Source organism: Protomyctophum parallelum, assembly GCF_964188405.1.
Source record: "Protomyctophum parallelum genome assembly, chromosome: 20".
In the NCBI taxonomy this organism is placed as follows: domain Eukaryota; kingdom Metazoa; phylum Chordata; class Actinopteri; order Myctophiformes; family Myctophidae; genus Protomyctophum; species Protomyctophum parallelum.
Window position 1 is genome coordinate 8,416,248 of NC_139718.1, and position 21,739 is coordinate 8,437,986.

Consider the following 21,739-nt stretch of genomic DNA (forward strand, 5'->3'; position numbering starts at 1 on the left):
TTGCAGGTTATATGAGAATTTAAGAACTACCCCCGAAAAGATTTATGTAACCTTATGTAATAAATGTGATGTTCTCTGAAAAGGTGAAATGTATATTAGGACTTATTAGCAGTGTCCATGGAACAGTAGCACCATAATTATTATTTATATTCTTGCATGAAGCACGTTTATATATAAATACACTTGAGGTACAATGCGCCTCTAGGTTACAATCCTATGCCTAGAGTTGGATAAGCATAGATTAATGTCTGTATATCGAAACATTTGAGTAAATCAGGACGCGGCCATAAGCTGATACTACATTCACAGTAATTGTAAATTATAAATAATACAGAGCCATATATCACTGGATTGCTGTCATTTCACCTCCTGCTTCAGTTTAGCTTGATTGAAGTCGTCTCTCACCTTCAGAAGCAGATCAGGGCAGCACAGAACATCCACAGCTGTCATAGCCAGGGCTTTGGCGGTCCTCAGGGTGTATGACTGAGCCTTTTCAGCTCCTGGAGGTATGAACATGCATAAAGTTACTGGTCTGGAGGAGGGGGGGGGGGGGGGGGGGGAGCTAAGTACAGTAATATGTAACTTACCTGCTGCTTTGGTGTAGTCCTCAGTGTGATTCAGTGCATCTGAACCAATGTAGAAGAAGGGATGGATACCAGGTACTACAAACGATACATTACCAAAGTCAGTGGAACCTGCAAGATAATTATTATGAATGCAACAGGAATATTGGTTGGAATTGGATGACATTGTGCAACCTGTCAAAAATATCTACATTTCAACACGCTATAGTGTCACGGTCAAGGTCATCATGGTAAGCTTCCTTACCCCCAAAGGACAATTTGTCGCACAGCCAGCATTTCTAGGTTCTATAGCTTGTCCTGGGCGAGAATATTACAGTATACTCATAAAGAGATTACATAGCTGCATGGCTGCAAACCTTTATATTTTATGCATTTCTCCTCCTCTTTGCTCTTTTTCCTAAACTAGACACAATTTACAATTCAGGAATTTAGCAGACACTCTTAATCTAGAGCGATTTACAGTAAGCAAGGAGACACAATGTCTTGGAACTTTTTTCTTATCCGTTTAGTACTGTATAATAAAGTCATAGGTACAGTATGCTTCCAGTGGGGACTCTGGGGAGACCAAAATTGACCTAGCTGCCCATGTTGCCCATACAGACATGCATAAATCCACCCCTGACAGCCAGCAGTAAATACAATAAAATATGCCAATTAGCTACATGGCTCAGTGCAACAGTTTTGTTCCTGTTAAATAAATAAATAATTATCAACACAGTTAGTACACACACACACACACACACACCTGGTGCTGCATCTTACCGCAGAAGTCATTTGGTTCCTCCTGAAACTCAATTCCCAGCGCCTTCCCGTTGTTTTCATAGAGGTTTGCCAGGGTGACATTGGGTAAGATGTTAGAGTAGACAGGGCTTGGGTAGATTATCTCCACCTAATGATATTATTAGATAATTACCAGTTAGACATAACAAACAATTTGCATAAGTGCATACTTATTGTACTGGTGAATGGTAGGCTACGGAAGGAAATATGAACAATCGCAAACAAGTTACCAAGCCGCGGTTAGCCACCATTTTTCTCAACATGAAGTCTGTGATGGGCTAATAATGGGAACCAGTAAGTCACAGAGTGCAAAACAGCGAAATAAAGCAAGAGCACAGTTTTGAAGCATACATACTTCACAACCAGTTGCCATAGCGGCTGATCTGAAGCATGATTCAGCTTTGGCCTTCAGATCAGAGAGTTCCTTCATGAAGGGTGTGCGGAGGTAGAACACCATCTCAGTGTAGTCAGGGATAATATTGGGAGCCACGCCCCCATGTTTAATGATGCCTAGTGAAGAAAAGCAAACATACAATAAGAGAGGATACTGAAAAAGTACGATAATGTTGATTATAAAAATCTGTGTACCATAACAAACCGCAATCTTATCAATTACTTTTTGACAAGACAAAAATTGATGTATATTTTACCCATTGGACATACTGTACAATTGAAGCATCCCTATCTTTTTGAAAAGATACGTGTTTTTCTTTGTTTTCTTAAATGCTAAAGTCACGTACATGTGACTTAGTATAATTTGAACTTTTTTTCAAAATCTGATCTTTGATACTACCGGTAAAACGGTTGAATGCATCCAAGGTGAGTAGCATGTGTGATGGTATATATGTATTGTTTCTGAGTCCATCGTATTTAAAAGGTAACAGAGTAAAATTACTGACGTGTGCTACAAAGTAATAACTGTGACTATGATTACTGAGACCTGCCTGTGGTTGTCGGAATAGCAATAGGGTGACGTGCTGTTACACTTTATGAAATTAAAATGATGTAGCGTCATTAATTCCAGTCAAAGTTATTTACATAGCACATTTCATAGTGTAGACACAATGTGCTTCAAAATATGTTTAAATGTTTAAACATGAAAACATATAGAAGTCATTACATACAGTATAAAAGATTAAAACAAAACAAAACACAAGAATGTATTACAGTTAAACAAAGGATAAGATGACCATAAACTAGAAAGCGTGTGAAAGGAGGTAAGATGACAAGACCACAGTGACTGAAGACACCATAACCACATGATGTATTTATTCTACAGTAGGTATGAGGAGACCTAGCCGCAATTTGCAACTCTAGATTTTTTTTTATAATGGGATGAGAGTTGCAATACCCTCCATTGACTCCCCATTCATCCAATTTGCGTTTGTGATCTGCTTGTATTAAACTCACCAACATTGCCGCTGTAGGGCAAGCTTGAATTATCTGCCGAGCTTTTGTGTCATAAAAAATCCATGTTATGAGCTACTTTCTGTCAAGACATCCTTTGCAGGTGATTATTGTGATTATAAGTGTTTTTATTAAGGCTGCTGCCTCCTGCATTATATGCAAATGCGAAACGGATGGCACTCAGGGCAGTTCAGTGACTTACGACGAGCGCTTCCACACTCCAACACTTCACTTGCACAGAATTTATTGACAGAAAGTAGAGTCATAACATGTCTACGGTGGATTTTTATGACACAAAAGCTCGTCAGATTGAAAGAGGATAATTCAAGCTTGCCCTACAGCTGCAATGTTGGCAAATTTAACGTTATTTAATACAAGCAGATCACAAACGCAAATTGGATGAGTGGGGAGTCAATGGAGGGTATTGCAACTTTAGATTCATCCCATTATAAAAAAATCTAGATTTGCAAATTGCGGCTAGAGGAGACCATTATCTGATCGTCACAAGTCACAACTATAATTGCTAATTAACTATATCTTCAAATGTGCCTGTTCTCTCCTCACCGTGGAGTTTCCAATTAGGTTTGAGCTGCTGCCTGAGGACAGAAAGGTTGTTGTAGGCCAACACAGCAGCATCCAAAGCATTCACTCCCTCCCAGGGGTAGGCAGCTGCGTGGGATGCTTTCCCGTGGTACTTTACAGTCACGCTACATAGGATTAAAAAAGCAAAGGCAAAAACAGATTTAGGGCTGACTGGAAGAATGGCAAGATGTTAGCCTGATTGATTTTATACTGTCACACGACACGGCAGTGTTGGCATCATGTCCCCATAAATAACTGATTCTCTATCGAGAACTGCAGTGCATCCACTACACTGTGGGGTGCATCGCAGTGCGTCTTCAGCTCTACAGTAGCTAATGTCCTCAAATTTGTTCCAAAACAACATATTTTGAAAATGACTGGCTGCAGTTACATGGAAGTTGGAATTTGCTGTGCACCTTCATGATCCAGAGAGGATCATGAAGGTCACACACACATCACCTAATGGGATGGGCATGCGTACAGTAGGCCTACTTACTTGTAACCCTAGTAGTGAATTAATGTGTATATTCTCCTTTAGCACCAGCCACCAGTGCCCACCACCCATCAGCCAACATCTCTAGCACAAAAAGCAGAGAAATGGATGTTGTTGACACAGTAAACTAAGTAATGTTTAAGTTCTAAATCGACTTACTCTATGATTGAAGTACAGGGCAGGAAGGCAACATCCTGCTGAGCTGGGTGAGCCATGAACACCAGGTCTATGTCTCTGAAGGCTCCTGCCTTTATCAGGTCAATCTTCCCCCCTATGCTCTCTTCTGCAGGAGTACCCAGGACTGTTACCTGCATGACGACATGGTGGTCACAAATATGTCTGTCTGTGTGTGTGTGTGTGTGTGTGTGTGTGTGTGTGTGTGTGTGTGTGTGTGTGTGTGTGTGTGTGTGTGTGTGTGTGTGTGTGTGTGTGTGTGTGTGTGTGTGTGTGTGTGTGTGTGTGTGTGTATGTGCGTGTGTGTGTGCGTGCGTGCGTGCGTCCTTCCGTCTGTCTGTGGTCGTTTTTTGTTTTTGTTTTTACTCATTTTGTTTTCTTCTAAACAACTGCAAAGTACCTTTACACGAACAGGAAAATGTGCTTCTTTTTCTAGTGCACATTTGAGCCCCAGTGCACCTGCAGCGCCCACTTCTGCTATTAGGTTATGCCCACATGCATGCCCAATGCCCGGTAGCGCGTCGTACTCGCAAAGGAATGCGACGTTCAAGACCACGTCTCCTTCTTTCCCACCAAACGGACCCCAGGTGGCTCGAAAAGCGGTTTCCAGAATATAGTGACTTTCGACACTCCACGCATCGTCCGCGGAGAAGAACCTCACGAGCCGATCGTGAGCTTGTCTCTCCTCGTATGCGAGTTCTGGACAGCTCCACAGTTCTCGACTTAACTCGAACAACTTGCTGTGGAGGTTGTCTATGCAGAGCTGGAGATTGTTTTTCATTTCCTTGGATTGCATGGTGGTTCGTCCCTCTCACTCCCTGCCCTGTTGAGAGGAGTAGAAGAACCAAAGAACGTGGATGAGTGATGATGAGAAGAGAATATAACCTGTTGGACAAACCAGTCAGTGGGACCAGGAAGTAGTTGAAAAATCGAAGGTCCCTGCTGACCAATCTGGGAAGTGGGAACGGTGGGAAGTATTACAATTTGGAACCCATCGGAATCTGTATTGAGAGATTATGTCATGACAGAGACAGACAGACCTGAGACCTCACGGAAATTATGTTATCATAGCAGCAACTGTAAGTAAGACACATCAGAGCCATCAAAATCTCTGAGCCACATGGGCGTGATTACATAATACAACAACATTATAAAGATACTGAATATAAATATTGAATATGGGGACGTGGGCTGATCGCCCTCTGCTGGCTGGGAGCGCACGTTGCCTATATGGGCCGATTATGTTAAATCGAAACATATGCTATAAATCTGAACAGTCTGAACTCTGAAGCATTCTTTTTATGATATACTTTATCGGTATAATCATGTATGAGCCTTTCACCAGGCATATGCGATTTAGATAATCATAGAGAGATGGTTAGAAGGTGGTGGGACGTGGGTGGGTGCTGATTGCATAAATTTGCTTCTATCCCATGTTTAATTTAATTTATCTGAGGGTGTCAGAGTGACAGAGGCTTTATGTGTCACTCCGTACCATTGATAATTTGACAACATAGCTGGTTCGATGTATTAAAATCCAATCATTTATGTATAATAACAAGTGTTGATTTAGCTTGCATGTAAAACAAAAAAAATCAGTAGGCTATTAAAAAAAATCTCTTTTGTCTTTTGTTGCACGTAAAAGAATAACCAACATTAATCCGACCTTGCAGCAGTGGAACAAGCTCAATTAGTGCCAAATGAATGCGGACAAGCGATCCACAGCTGTCACATACCCTGTGTGTGTGTGTGTGTGTGTGTGTGTGTGCAGTGTTGGCAAGTAACTTAAGTAATATACTACTTTCAGTAATATTATTACTTTTTTCCAGTAATATGTAACTTAACTAGTTACTTTCACATTTTGAGTAATAATATTACATTTACTTTTTTTCAAAAGTAATATTATTACTATTTTCACGAGCCTTGGTGGAACTGTGGGTTTGAGTGTTTATTTATAATGGTAGACTGGGTTGAAGTCAAGTTGCTTTGCAGACTGCTGATCCGCTCTAGATCTAGACTCTAGAGCGGATATGGAAACGATGCACACTCGTCGGTACGTATGTGTAAGTATCGGATGCAGAAGGGCGGGCCTTAAACCGTCCGGTACACGGAACAACAACCTAAACTAGTGTGTGTAACTCGTTAGACTGCACTTTTAGAGAGAAGAGATGTAAATAAACTAACAATGGAGGAGGTGGAGGAGACAGAAACACCGGCACAACAAAGCGTTATAACATTCAATACTTGGAAGTATTCGCATTATTTTGAGTATGTCCGCGATCAAGACGAGATGAACATTATTGTCCGCTGCAAGTTGTGCATATGGAAGAAGCTATATTCCACATCAAATCTACTTATAATCTATGTACAAATGAATCCATCATCATGAGTTAAATAAACACTGCAGAATAGGGGAGGGGGGACTGCTAATGTTGAAAATGCAAAGTAAGACTTTTGGGGACAAAATATGCAATTACTGGGGGCGGGAGAAAAAAGTAATAAGTAAAGTAATAAGTAACTAGTTACTTTTCTCAGGGAGTAATAAGTAGTGTAACTTTATTACTTTTTTCAAAAGTAATAAGTAATAAGTAGTATATTAGTGTTAAAGTAATATTTTGCCAACACTGTGTGTGTGTGTGTGTGTGTGTGTGTGTGTGTGTGTGTGTGTGTGTGTGTGTGTGTGTGTGTGTGTGTGTGTGCGTGTGTGTGTGTGTGCGTGCGTGCGTGCGTGCGTGCGTGCGTGTGTGTGTGTGTGTGTGTGTGTGTGTGTGTGTGTGTGTGTGTGTGTGTGTGTGTGTGCGTGCGTGCGTGTGTGTGTGTGTGTGTGTGTGCGTGCGTGCGTGTGTGTCAGCAACAGAGAGTGAGAGTGGCTGCGGGAAGCATGTAAAAGGGAAATAAAAGTTTGTTTCTACCTGTGCTGCTGCTGTGCACGTGCTTTCTTTTTGTGTGTGCTTGTTTGTAGAGTGTTGTTCATGACAGGATGTGTGCGTACACGTGTGTCTGTCCCTATGCTTGAGGTTAATTGGAAGGGGTCGCTGTCACTCACAAGAGGACATGTTGTCGAACAGCACCAAGCAAGCTGTCACCAAGCTGACATGGCCTGTCTGTCAGCTTAGGTTACGCCTCACTGATGCCTGCACTGTCCATTGTGTGTCAATTAAGTGACATTGAAGGAAGTCACTCATGCAATTGGCTATTATCTTATTCAGGGATTTGCATTGTGAGCATGTGGTTTATTTCACACGATTCATCCTGTTTTTGCAGCCAACACTTGCACAAACAGAGAACTTGAAGGGAGCACTGCTTAATAGGCCTATACAGTTTTGTTTTAGATAAAGATCCACCTCTATTTTCTGCTGTGACATTGAGTAAGGCCTACATTACAGGAGGGCTGAACCCTCATGATCATAGCTTTATTTATTATGCTGCAGAGGTTTGCCAATAGGATGGTATATTTTACATTCTGTGGTTGCACATTTAATGAATTATTTTGAGTCACAACTTAACCGGTCTCAAGGTGTCAGTGTTTCACTAGTGATCTTTTGAACTCACAGTACATGGAGTGAGGTAAGTCTGAAATGAAAATATGTTGCTGCTGAAAGCCACATCATGGGTTACACTGGATTGCTTTAAATAACAAATATCAATCGCATGTGATGCATCATATAGTAACTGTTCCATGATATATCTCTCAGTAGATTACGCATGCACTTTGCAAATGTTCAATAATTAGTGGTGAAAATGTAATCTTTCACCAAGGTGATAGCACCAAGCCAGAGAGAAATCAGAGCGCTATAATATGCAAATGAAGGCATCACAACAAGTATATCCATTTTCCTAATGGACATACATGGTGCCTTGCCTTGACAGTTACAACAAATGGATGTTCTCTCTGTGGAATAGGAGATGAAACAAACACCACACTTAAGTCCATATATGGAGATCCCTGATGTCATCCCTTAGAATAGATCTCCATATATGGATATATGTCAGAACCTGTTCTGCATAATTATGTTGATCCTTCCCCATCCATCCTTCCTCTTCGATGTCTCCCTTTTGACTTATACCATTCAAATTCCATTCAAATTTCAAACTCTAGACGGGCCTGCCCCAAAATTATTAGAGCAGCAGTAGCCGGCGAAACCTAGAGTTCTCAACAGGCCCACCTGTCCATTCAAACTCTAGACGGGCCTGCCCCAAAGTTATTAGTGCAGCCACGCCCGGCAGCCGTCAAAAACACGAGTTCTCAACAGGCCCTCATTAGCCCGGGCAGCATTCCATTTCGGGTTTCTGATCCGGTCGGGAGCGGATGGTGACTTTCGTCATGTTGTAGTCACTGAATTGTAGTCAACAGACAGGAAACCACAAGACGGAATCAGTACTATGAATGGCGGAATTCTTATTCCGCCTTGTGGTTTCCTGCCTGAGACTACAACATGACGTAAATTACCATCCACAGACCTCCGAGGTGGAAAGCCTTGTGATGCGAAGGTTAGGCCCTCATCAAACCCTGTACACTCAAGAGAATGTCCCCGCTACCACCCTTAGATTCTCCATATACTGTACGGAGTTGACCTGTTCTGACATTCCACTATGTTGATCTGACCTCACCAAACCCTGTACACTGCACTCACGACATGCTCCTTATATGGCCAGTGCTCGCCCAGCAATCTGCCGTCAACGAGGTACATGCGTGCACGCGACCTCGCCCTCAGGCGTCTAATTTGGATATTTGTATGAAAATATCTATGTGTATTTGTGGCTTACCTCCACCTTAAACCTCAAGTCAGATAGTTTGTGCACAAAGCCAGACAGGCACACCACACCACACACGGCTGATGTGCCTCATTTTAGACATGAGGTTCCAGTCGACTGAGAATAATGACAATGTGTCCGCCACGCCCGGACTGACCTGTCACTCACCACCACTATTAAAGAAGGAAAAGCCCTGTGGTAGGGGACCCGCAAAGAAAACACCCCTCAAGGCATGATTTCCCACAACAAGCAGCTTGCTTGGTATTTGGGTGATATACTGTACCATACAGGGCTTGTGTGTGTGTGTGTGTGTGTGTGTGTGTGTGTGTGTGTGTGTGTGTGTGTGTGTGTGTGTGTGTGTGTGTGTGTGTGTGTGTGTGTGTGTGTGTGTGTGTGTGTGTGTGTGTGTGCGTGCGTGCGCGTGTGTGTGACGGAGAATGAGCGAGAAAGCTTGGAATGGAGTTGAGTTGAGTGTGTGTCTTTGCTTGCATGTGCAAATTGACATCTCCTTCCCTGTCAATTATGTCACATCAGTGCACTCCATGGCATGGCTTTTCTCTTTGAGCTGGAATATCTTAACACCTCAGGTTATGCATGTTTTTCTGCATCGCTGCATCTCAGGGGGTTTATTCAACTCCATTTGCCCTATGGTAGCTTTATGTGGTTACGTGTTGGAGAAGGTTATGAAATAACTAGACTTTTTCTCTTTATTGGAACAAAAAGCAACAACACTATTTATTTTAAGATCCCAGGAATATTCACTTGTCTTCTACTGAACAACAACCTGAACCGTATCCGTCTGTAAAGTTTTGTTACTCGTTTGTACAGTTTGACATTCTGTGTTCCACATCTCAGCAATTTGTTGTGGTTATTCCTCAAATACCATGTTTGATCATTTCAATCCCATAGTATTTTCCTCCTGCTAAAATTGCAGAAAGAGTATGACGTACGGTGTGACGTCTGATGCAGAGCCAAGAGTCCATGGTGTAAAGGAGTTTTAAGTTTTGGAGAATCATCCAGTGTGCAGAGTCCCCATGAAGTCCCCATGGCGGATCACGTAAACAGCATTATATTTACAAATGTGAGACATGCACACACATTTTTTTTTTTTTAATCTATCACCCCATCACCAAATAGTCACCACATTTCTTCAAACGTCCCAGCCCATTCTATGTAATTCTTTAGATGTTGTTCTTATTCCTCATTTCTCAGACACAATCCCCAGATGATACACATGCATATTCCACAACAAGGCCATGTTCAGATAAATTAAGCTCTCAAATTAAGGCTTAAGGTGAACTGTCACAACAAAACAGGGTTTCTCTCATTTGCGTGTATACTCCTCCTGAGCCCGCAACTTCTTTCTCTATCTCTACTTACTCTCGGTTTCCATCTTTCTCTCTCTGTCTGTCTTTGTACTTGTACTTTGTAGCCAGTCACCGTGTCAGGGTGAAAGCTTGAGTGTTAATTGGAAGCTCTCCCATGGGAACTTGTAGGAGACTTCCATGTCCTTGGATGTTTGGTGTTGTGATTGCCATGGCTCTTTCAGATTCATTGCTACTCATGTAATGAACACACTTAATATTCTTCCCAAAGACAATTAAGGACTCTGTAGTGTCCTGTTGTGCACTGAAATGCACAAGGAGCATGAAAATTAAATCCCAACTGACACATTTGAATAATACTGTAATGCAATGGAGATAAATTCTTGTCACGGCTTTGGCTACTGGGTTTTAAGTATTCTGCCCCCTCTATCTGCCTATGCCACACATATAGAATTACACTCATATTCAACATTGTTCCTCCATGTTTGCTCAGTTTACAACAGCCAGTTCTGAGAGTGTATTATATTAATACAATATAATACAACAATAAGTATTTCTGTTTCACTCAGATCTATTAGCCTACCTCTCTTGGCCGCTTCAGTTAATTCACATCTCAAAACAACCTGTTATGTTATGTTATGCATGTTATGTAGACAGCACTATAATTGTATTGTATATAGTCATAGCACGCCATAGTACATATGTATAGCATAGTAGTAAATATGTATAGTTTATATGTATAGTGTATGTATAGTTTCATTATATAGATATTCCACTGTTACTTTCTTAGCTTACGCATGTTTCATGATAAATGCTTTTATGTGATGTATTCCCATGCTTTTGTTCTTGCTTAAATGTAAGTCGCTCTGGATTAAGAGCGTCTGCTAAATGCCTAAATTGTAAATTGTAAATTGTAAATTGTAAACCTGTTCATGCTTTTAACCCTGCAGTCCCCAACGATGCTTTTGGGCAACATTTAAATTTGATCAAAAACTAATATTTTTCTTACAATGCCATTGGTCATGATATTTGCATATAAATACCCCGTCACACTACTGTTTGAAATAAATTTGATTGTACATAGTACTGTTTTCGCCATTCTTTTTTGTTTAAAATGAGTGTGGGTGGCAGAATGGTAAGCAAGCTGTACCTGTACAGTATGTGTCTATTGTGTATTTGTATTCATGTATTGTATGTAATGAATCTCAAGGGCTATCCTCTCAATAAATTCTGACCAAATATCACTCTTTCACGGTTAAATTAACACTCTCAATTTACTGTGCATATGTATATTGAATAACACTCATGTTATTGGCGCCTTGACCTGAATTACATGGTTGAGGTTGACCCAGCTCTCCAGCTGGGCTCACTGTTATGATTTGTGGAATGGATAGAGTGGTGGGTGGATGAAACGGTGGGTTCATCAGGGGCTTGAACTGACTTCGATTTTTACGGTGTGGCAGCCATTTAATCAGTGTGTCACACTGATATGAAGGCCTGACTTCTGAAAATCTTTTGTATGGAATGGCATTATAGACAATTGAATTAAGTAAACAGTTTCTCGATACATTGAAAAATCATTCAAGTGGCGAAAAGGGCCTTTCTGTGTGGAGTTCGCATGTTCTCCCCGTGTCCCCTACCCTCACAAAAACATGCCGTAATCCTGGTTAGCCTGGGCGCCTGATGGAGGGGAAAGGAACTGGCCGGAATAACGTGTTCCTTCCACACGTTACGTCCAGTCGGGTAAATTCTCCCCTGTCAGTTGAAAAGAAGCAGCTTGGACTCCTCATGCATAGAATGAAGCATGAGGATAAGGGGCACGGTGGCACAGTTGCTAGTGCTGTTGCCTCACAGCTAGAAGGTCCTGGGTTCGATTCCCACTCGGGACACTGTGGGTGCTGGCGGCGTGTTTCCTCCTCCGAGTCATCAGTGCCCATACCCGAGGTGGGGTTGGCGAAAGGGCCTTTCTGTGTGGAGTTTGCATGTTCTCCCCGTGTCCCCTAGGGTAGGTACCCTCACAAAAAACATGCAGTAATCCTGGTCTCTAAACTGCCTCCGGCCAGCCAGGGCGCCTGATGGAGGGGAAAGGAACTGGTTGGAACAACGCACATATTATAACCAGGAACAACGCACATATTAAACTCAACTAAAAGCAAGAGTGAAGAGGTGAGTCTTGAGTTGGGATTTAAAAATGTCTACAGAGGGTGCGTGTCTGAGCTGGAATGGAAATTTATTCCTGGCTGTTGGGCCATAGAAGCAGAAGGCTGCCTCACCATATTTTTTTGTGCACATTCTTTTAGGCACTTCAAGCAGGCCAGCAGTGGAGGACCTGAGGGGGGCGGTTAGGGCCATATGACATATGGCCTATGCCTAATTTATGCTCTGTCGTAAGACCAAATATAAATCAGGCTTCAGACTATTTCCAAAATTTGACTTCACAGGATGCTAAGATGCTGATGAAGAGTTGAGAGGCTTGAAAGTTCATGTCCACTATGGTTTAAGGAACGTTATATATTTTAAGCTTTGGAGCATTACTCAGTGTGCAGACTTTTTGTTCTATTGTTACTACCTCGGCTCAGCACCTGACATTAAGCGAGTGGACATGTGCACTGTGCTTTATTGTACTCTTATTATCTCCTTTATTATGGAATATTCCCTGAACACACACACACACGCACGCACGCACACACACGCACGCATGCACACACTCGCATGCACACACCCACACACATGCACAAGGCAAGGCAAACAACTTAACAATAAACTCTAAGGCTGTGGCGGTTGGTCTTCACCTTTGACCTCACCAGTGGACATGGATTTGAATTTGACTGATGAGGTTTGAACCTTGGTGAACCCGGGACTGAGAGAAAAAAAAGTAGCCAACGCCTAGCTGATATAAAATGGCATTAGTAGACGGGAGGTTGCAGTTGCTGTTAGCAAACTTGTAAAATGTATTGAATCAATCAATCAATAGTATATCACAACAAATGTGCAATATTGTAGTCAAAGGGAGGAAAAAGAACTAAAGGAACGGTACATAACTCGGACGGCGCTGAGTCGACAGTAGTTCGCAACGCTAAAAGCTAGCTCTGTGCGGTGCCTCTCGTGCAGGCATCACCTTCAGGTGGCATGCCTCTGTCGGTGAAACCGAATGCACCTTTTTCAATCTGACTGGTACTCGTACTGTGATACAAAGAGAGACAGACAGACATGCAGACAGAGAGACAGACAGACAGAGAACCCTAGTGCTGGCCAATCATCCAGCCATCACTAAAAAGCCTCATTTAGGATTTGTCACGCTATGGTGTCGCCAGTCCAAAACCAGTTATACAATGATTGACACACTCATGCGACAAAGCATTACATACAGGCTTATTACCTGCAACAGTGTGATAATGGTGTGCCAGACTTATAGTGGAAACACTTGGCTGACTTTCTGCCGCTATGCACTGCTGAATGAGAGCAGCAGAGCATACGGAAAGACAAACTGTCACACATCATCAGTAAACACAGAAAAGCTATCTAGCTTGTGAGATTATATTAAACCTAATATAAAATCACGATGAGTCAATATGGGTTCAGTTCAATACCAGGCCTAATATTAGGCAGACGCAAAGCAAATACAAGCAGATCATAACATTGTGCAGAACATCCACGCACTGCCATACAGATGCAATATTATTAAACCTACAATAATTTCTATTGCAGTTTCTAGGGAGTTTACAAGCACACATACAAGCATGCACATACACACACTGCCATACAGATGCAATATTATTAAACCTACAATAATTTCTATTGCCGTTTCTAGGGAGTTTACAAGCACACATACAAGCACGAGCATACACAAACCTTTATTAAAGCTACTACAAGATGACCTTGCAATTGTGGTGAAGCAGTTTCCATGGTGACATATACCTGAAATACTAATAATGAAAATGCATTCTTCCTGTCTGTTCTCCCCTGCTTGCAACTCTGAAATATTTTGTTATATAAAATAACAAAATATACAGTATGTCTGCAGAGCTATAATACCATTACCAGGACAAAAATCATCCTACTATGTTCGTGTGTCTGTCTGCAGTTCACGTACTTCCTTGAGAACCATCTGACCGTGTCACATGGTTCTCAAGGTAGTGGTAGTGGTGGAAAAGTACAAAAGTAAAAGTATCAATACTGCAGTGTAGAAATACTTTACAAGTAAAAGTCCGGAATTCAAAATTTACTTAGAAGTACAAAAGTATTGATATAAAAATGTACTTAAAAGTTTGTACAAATGTATACAGAATTTATACAGAACTTTTCAAATGTATAAAAATCTACTGCAAATAGCAGATCTAGAAGCTCACAATGTGTCGCATCACCAATATTCCTATAATAGAGTGGGACCACTCTACTTAAAAAAATGCCATACCGCTGTGGATCCGTGGGAATGATGGGCCAAGTGGGAAATCAGAAATGTATTATTTGTGAAACTAAATATGGAAAAAGAAAAAACTACAGCCTAGCATAGGTTTTGCTATTTTCGCTGTATGTTTGTTCACCCAGAAGTGGTTAAAGAGATCCACAGACCCTACTTAAACACTTTTATTTTAGTGGCGGGTACAAGAATTAAAATCAGGGATGACACAATATGTTGATGTTATTGAAATATGGGGCCCACAATAAATTATCCTTACAGTTGCTGTAGCCTGCAGTCAATTATGCCAAAAGATGGGAACTGTTAATGCCAGAGTATAGGTGTAAATTTCTACCTCCAAGCTCAGCCTGATTATGTGGCTGGCTGTCACTGGGTGTTTATGATCTCTGTGGCAATCAATCGATAGATTGATTCTAGCCGCATTCCCACTGTGATGTTTTGAGAGGAGGGTGGAGTCATCTAAAATAAATGGCCCTTCATGTGAAATTATGGTGTCCGACCTCCTGTTAGTCAGACCATTAACACTATCCCAAACCCTAACCTAACCCTAACCTCACTGAAAGCCATAGGTGATTTTTAACCCGCAGCACGGGTGAGTTTTAACTGGCCACGCAGGTCTGACTTATGACTTATTAGTTATTACCCGGGTCCAGTTTAGACACATCTAGACGAAAGAAAGAAAGAAAGAAAGAAAGAGCTGAATTCTTCACTGGTCCTTTATCCCTCTGTGCCGGTGTGGTCTAAGCCTAAGGGACATTTTCAGAACCATTTAGGCTTTCTTGTTAGTTTACCACCTTCTAAGTGCATGCATTAAAATAGTTTTCACTACTTTCAACACTTGTTTGTTTTCCAAACAGTGATCAAGTAAGAAGTAAATCATAAAATAAGTCCCCAAAGCCATTTTAAAGCAGTTTGTCCGAAATCAGTTTTGCCATAGCTTCATAATCTTGCAGTATGATTAAAGCTAGGATATGTCCCTCTGTGTCCTTAAGAAGAAGAAGCCTAATGCTTCTTTCATTCTCCTGTTGATAGCGCTGACTTAATTTGCTGGCAGCATTGGCCTGTAACATTTGGATGAATAAAACGTGGGCTGAATGAAAACAAGAGATGACTGAGGCACTACCAAAAAGGCTTGGTACAAATCACGCTAAAGCTGACTGACAGTAACATCTTATAAGCCCACATAAAAGAATCACAATGTAGGCTACTGTATTGGCTGAACGGTACAAAATTGGCATTGGTAGCTAGGGAGACAAAACAAAAAAGATTACAAAATATATTAAAAATCCATATTTTCTATGGAAGAAACGGGCTATTTGATTTCAGCAATAAGTTGAAGCAATAAGTTGAAGCAATACGTTGAAGCAATAAGTTGAAGCAATACGTTGAAGCAATAAGTTGAAGCAATACGTTGAAGCAATAAGTTGAAGCAATAAGTTGAAGCAATAAGTTGAAGCAATACGTTGAAGCAATAAGTTGAAGCAATACGTTGAAGCAATACGTTGAAGCAATAAGTTGAAGCAATACGTTGAAGCAATAAGTTGAAGCAATACGTTGAAGCAATAAGTTGAAGCAATACGTTGAAGCAATAAGTTGAAGCAATACGTTGAAGCAATAAGTTGAAGCAATACGTTGAAGCAATACGTTGAAGCAATACATTGAAGCAAAACGTCGAAGCAATAAGTCGAAGCAATAAGTTGAAGTTTCCCTTCAACTTATTGTTTATGGTATGCTATCCACAACTTTTGAAGTAGAATTTTGTTTTCCAACATCATCAACATCAGCAGCCCATTATAAAATATATGCCAGCGACCCCCATAAGAGAAGAGTTTTACACAGTGATTCTCAACCCATTTAATTTCAAGTACCAGTTTGACATGCATTAGTATACAGACCCCCATTTAATGGCATTTCTATCTCTGGGACCCCCAATTCATATTGTAAAATCAATGTTAATTTAACTCTGATGGTCCATTTGGTTCCATTTGTACACTCTCAGAGTTACAGAACCATAAGGGTCCATTTAGTTCCAAACTGCTGGGGACCCCCTGGAACTCCCTCAAGGACCCCTGGGGGTCCCCGGACCTCACTTTGGGAACCACTGGTTTAGGCTACTTTAGGTAGTGTGTGCCTCCCACTAGAACAATTGTGCTGACTTTAATATTTCCTGTGTTTTGTTTTGTTCATTATTGTTAAATTCAGTGTTGAAGTGTAGGGGCTATTTAGGAAAATAAGGAACAAACTGCGTTCCTTATTGGTTCAATAAGGGACGCATCATTTAATTCTCAAATAAGGGACGATTCTGTATTTTAAGGGACGGGTGGCAACCCTACTCGTGCACGTGTAGACTACTGTTATAATAATTAGGATCTTCACTGGCTCTTTACGCGAAAACTACATCGCTGTCCGTTGTGCTGATCAGATATCCGAGGTTCGGATCTGATTTCAGATTTTTCATCACATCGTGATTGAAATATAAACGTTTCTCAAGAAAGATAGCTAGCGTGAGCGAATGCTAACATTATCCTTTTCTTACAATGGAGGTCTGTGAGGTGTCTGTGAGCGGGGAAAACGGAAGTACTTGAGTAGTAAACTCCCCAATTCCGGCCCAGCACAAGCTATTAACACTTGTGGCCACACGGCCGCAGTCTAAGTGTTAAGTCCATGGTACTGGCAGTCAGATCCATTAGGTCCATTGTCAGTGATAATCTTTATTGTACATGTACTTCTTCACTCTCATCGGCATAAGCATACTGATTCTTGTGATACCATGGCCACGAGGGTCTGCTAAATTCGCAACATAAGCCATGGAGCTGCGTGTGAGGGTAAAAGCTTTTTATTCCTGGCTGTCAGTCAGTGACACTGCAGGGCATGGAGGGGTTTGAAATTATGTACAGAATTGCCAGAGTTGGCTAGTGCTCACTTGAAGGAAGCAGCTAGTGAATGATGATGGACTCTTGGATGGAATCTTAGCTTCTCTTTGTAAAAATGTTGAGGTAGGCTACTGTATAAACCGCAAGGTGGTGAACAGTTTAGAATGGTTTATTGATAGACATTATTAAGCAATTAAAAAACAACAGTGTCACCAAGTAAAAGCGCCAATGTAGATTAGACACAAAAAGCCAATGCTTTATGCACCCCCTCTAGACGCTATATTCTTTGACTAAACTTTTGACCTTTTGCACCCTTCTCGCCTGACGATTGATTTTTTTTTTAATGGAAGGAGGATTCACGTACCCGACCCCCTCCCCATCTCTTTCTTTTCCTACTTCCTATTCTTCATTAGATTAGACGTTGATTAGCCGTTTAAACGTCTATATATAGACCGTCTATATATAGACCGTCTATATATAGACGTCTAATCAACCGCGAATCAACGTCTAACCTAAGAATAGACGTCTAAAAAACTTTCATTTTTAGACGTTTTTTATCCCATTTCTAGACGGCCCTTTAGACGAATATTAGACGTCTATTAGACCAAAAAATGCTCAGTGGGTGGGGATACACGAGGTGCTTTATCAGAGTTTTTACCAGCTGCTATGCATATAGCAAGCCGAGTCTATAATCGATGTGCAAGCTAGTCCAGTACAGAGTAATCTACAGCCAAGGGACAGTCCAGCCAGAGGATAGGTTATCCAAGTCCAATTAATATTTAAATGAAGCCATGATTTAAGATCAGTTTTAAATTAGGAAGGGATATTCCACTGTGTAGTGGCTGTGTAGTGAAACGTGTCCGTCCAAACCTGGGGGGAACTAGATCAAATGAACTCCCCCTGGTAGAATATGCCTGAGCATCCCTCATTTTGGACAGTACATAGCTGCTCATATCAGTTATAAGAGTCATTGGATACAAAATGCAGTTAGTCAGCTGCTAAATTGTAGCCTGGTTTCCAGCCCATAGAGCCCGCCCACTCGACTGAGCGCACAGTACGGTAACTTACTTACTTAAGTCTGACAGAGATATTCTTTATCGATTTGACATCTGACATTGTGACATTTCTACACAATGTCAGAAGAAATAAAAAATAAATCTGTCAATCTTGGTCGGTTGGTCCAAGGCTAATACTATCCTTTACCACTGCTAAACCCCCACTATTGCTCTGCTCTTTATAATGTGTGCCATTGGCGTTTTTTGTACAGTGCTTGCCCTAGTGAGCATTCACTGAAGCACCTGCTAAGTCTTTGTGATCGCCACAGTTGTTCACTGGTGATGCAAAAAGTGTTTTTTGTATGTGCTCAAATGGTGCATGAAGGAGATTCTACCGAATCCACTGACCCTGACGGTGGTAATCCGTTACAACACAGGCTTTGTATATTGAATATTTCACTTGTTCTTAATTTCCTCACTCTCTTTTTTTTTTTTTTTTAAGATATTTTTTTGCGGCTTACGCCTTTTATTGATTTTTTAAGGGACAGACAGTAGGCTGACAGGAAACGGGAGAGAGATGGGGGGATGACATGCGGTAAAGGCCGTGTCGGGTCCGGGAGTCGAACCTGCGGCACACCGCGACTGGATCACCAGTCCGGTGCCCAGACCGTTACGCTACGGCCTGGGCCAATTTCCTCACTCTCTTGAACCTATCTAACTAGCTAAACAGAGCAGATAAGCACTAAACTGGTTACAGAGTTACTGATGATGATGATGGTGTGTCAGTGTGTGTGTCTGTGTGTGTGTGTGTGTGTGTGTGTGTGTGTGTGTGTGTGTGTGTGTGTGTGTGCGTGCGTGCACAACTGCGCGTGTCTGTCAAAGAGAGAAAATAAGGTGTGAAATGTGAACTACAGTAGATGGTCTGAAATGGGAGCAACATCGATGTACAGGCTTTGTGACTGGAAGATAAATAAAAAGCACTAGAAGGTACAGTATATGCTCAGTAGAGCACAAATCTCTGCCAGGAGGCATAAAAGCAATCTATGCAGTGAAATTTGTGATTTCAAACATTAAAGCATGTGATTACCAGTTGTACCTCATCATCTCTACTGTCTGCCTCCCTGTCTCTCTCATACGAATTAATTGTCTACTCCTCTCCATCTATCTCTCAGATTTCTGTCAATGGTATGGGGGGCCTTTCACGTCACATACAGTAAGTAAGATAAGGGGTAAGATGGGGTGGGGGTATGGGGGTTGGCGGGGTGTGTCAGGGGTATGTGTTGGTATGGGCTTTCAGGGAGGAAGGGGCCAAACTTTTTAGTCATTTGAATCACAACCTGAAGATAAATTACTGCTATGCTGAATCCCCCGAATCAAGAAACGCGGTTTCAGATTTTGTGGGTATTTTTGTAGTAGTTTAAACAACAACATATCTAGGATAAAACAAGCGTGGGAGGAGGAGCTATAGACGTTGAGATTGGCGATAATTTCTGGGAAGGTGCTTTGGCAGGTATTACATCGTGCTCTGTTAATGCCAGATTGCAATAGCCTCACAGTGGCCAAGCCAGGCTAAGATTGCAACTCAATACACAGTATTCCATAGATTATACTCAAAGGTCAAACTGTAGAATCTTTCCTGCTCTATCACCAGTGTGTAGTAAATGTAAAAGTATGCAATGTAGGCGACTTTCAACCCATCTTTCCTGGACTTGTCCAAATCTGCATAACTATGTTTTATATTCCAATTATGCACTTAAAAACACCTGACTTAGAAACTGCCACAACAGTTATGGTATGACAACAAGTGCCCAATTCTGAGGCTGTGTAAACTGGACTCATTAATTTGACGTGCGGGAAGGGGAGGAACAGAGGGATTGTTTTGTTGTTTGTATGATTTTGATTATTGTGATACTTGTCTGTTCTGTGTGAATAAAACATTTAATAAAAAATAATATTTAAAATATGTCTCTGTATGCCTACTGCCTAGACTGCCAGGTCTGATTGTTAATTCCTTTGGTCAGTTATGTTTGTATCACAAATGTTGCGATTCAAATGTGACTATCAGGTTTTCTCTACCCCACACTCACTTTGCAAGTCCTTTGTGAGAGTATTACTGTCATTGACATTATTGCTAAGTTGACAGTCAATTGTACATGAAGCTGTGAATGTATGTGTGACAATGTGTATGAGGGAGGGAGAGAAAAATGACAGATTGGTCACCACCACCACCACCACCATATACCATAATTAAATAATGAATTACAAATTAAATCCTGCACGCTCGTTCAGCTCCATCACTGTATTATTGTGAATGTGCCGATGTGCTGTTATTATCGTGAATTATTTGCTGCTATGACTCAGATTTAAAATGTGTAGTAGTAGCTGTTTATCTTATCTTATCTTATCTTTATGTGCAGAAGGTCTATGTCAGAGATCCACTCTGTACAGATAGTGCAGGAACCACATTGTGCCTGTCTTTCCTTTGACAGCATATCACAGACAGCCAGACACCTCTAGAGTCTGTTCTGATGACATGCTGTCAGCTCTCTCGGGATCTCCAATACCTCTGTCTCCATAACTCACTTTACACTCTGCGGCTGTGTGCATATATCCACATGAGATCGTATTCAATAAATATAACAACATTTACTCATTTAAAATAAACTAATTAATTTTTTTTATTTAACCTACATTGTTAGTAGAAAGCGGATTTGAGCATGACTGAATTTCCTTTTCAAAGGTCACATATCAATTTTCGTGCATCAAGAATTTAATTTAGCATAGCCTGTAACAATAAAAAACCGACAGCACAGATTTATTTATAACCTACAAACAACGCATGCACTATGATGTTTTATGGCTGAGTCTATAACACAAATGAGTCACTCCAAATAAATCACCATCTGTCAACTCTCAAATAGAACATACAAACAAATATAAATCTGGCTTATTATATTAATTAATAAAAATGCATAACTACATGAACATATTTGTAACTTTTTCATATAACTGTCACCCCTGCAAGGCCGGTTCTAGGAGGGGGGCAGTGCCCACCCAAACGTGCGTCCTGTTTTTGGACCTCTGCAATTCCCTGTATAACTTATTCTGTCACCACTATGTGTCAGAAAGGTATGATGCTCCTTGTCTCAGACGACTAATTGGAATTCGTTGGACAAGCCATGATGTGACAAGGTGCATTGTTGAGAACGAAGAACGTCTTTGCACTATCCTGTCAGAGATTTCAGAGGATGATGAGGCCTCAGTTGATTTGTGCACTGAAGCATCAGGCCTTTTAATTAAAATGAAGAGGCTACATTTCTTTGAGATTGCCACATTTCTAGTGCGGGTGCT

The 21,739-nt window shown here is 41.2% G+C and overlaps 1 protein-coding gene across 3 annotated transcripts in view; it reads right to left on the reverse strand.

The window, feature by feature from the left end:
* The window catches only part of LOC310878007 (xaa-Arg dipeptidase-like), a 51,685-nt gene that overhangs the window by 23,611 nt on the left and 6,335 nt on the right, over positions 1 to 21,739 (reverse strand). Inside the window, exons 2-8 of one of the 3 annotated variants that reach the window (XM_083792053.1) lie at positions 4,421 to 4,843; positions 4,006 to 4,154; positions 3,336 to 3,478; positions 1,720 to 1,874; positions 1,347 to 1,473; positions 588 to 695; positions 367 to 500 (exon numbers count right to left, since the gene is read on the reverse strand). In XM_083792053.1, the coding sequence (XP_083648179.1) occupies positions 367 to 500; positions 588 to 695; positions 1,347 to 1,473; positions 1,720 to 1,874; positions 3,336 to 3,478; positions 4,006 to 4,154; positions 4,421 to 4,816 (1,212 nt within the window). In that variant the 5' untranslated portion in view covers positions 4,817 to 4,843. Of the gene's footprint in view, positions 1 to 366; positions 501 to 587; positions 696 to 1,346; positions 1,474 to 1,719; positions 1,875 to 3,335; positions 3,479 to 4,005; positions 4,155 to 4,420; positions 5,103 to 21,739 lie in introns of those variants that run through there. The other 2 variants (XM_083792054.1, XM_083792055.1) reach the window with 2 other exon arrangements.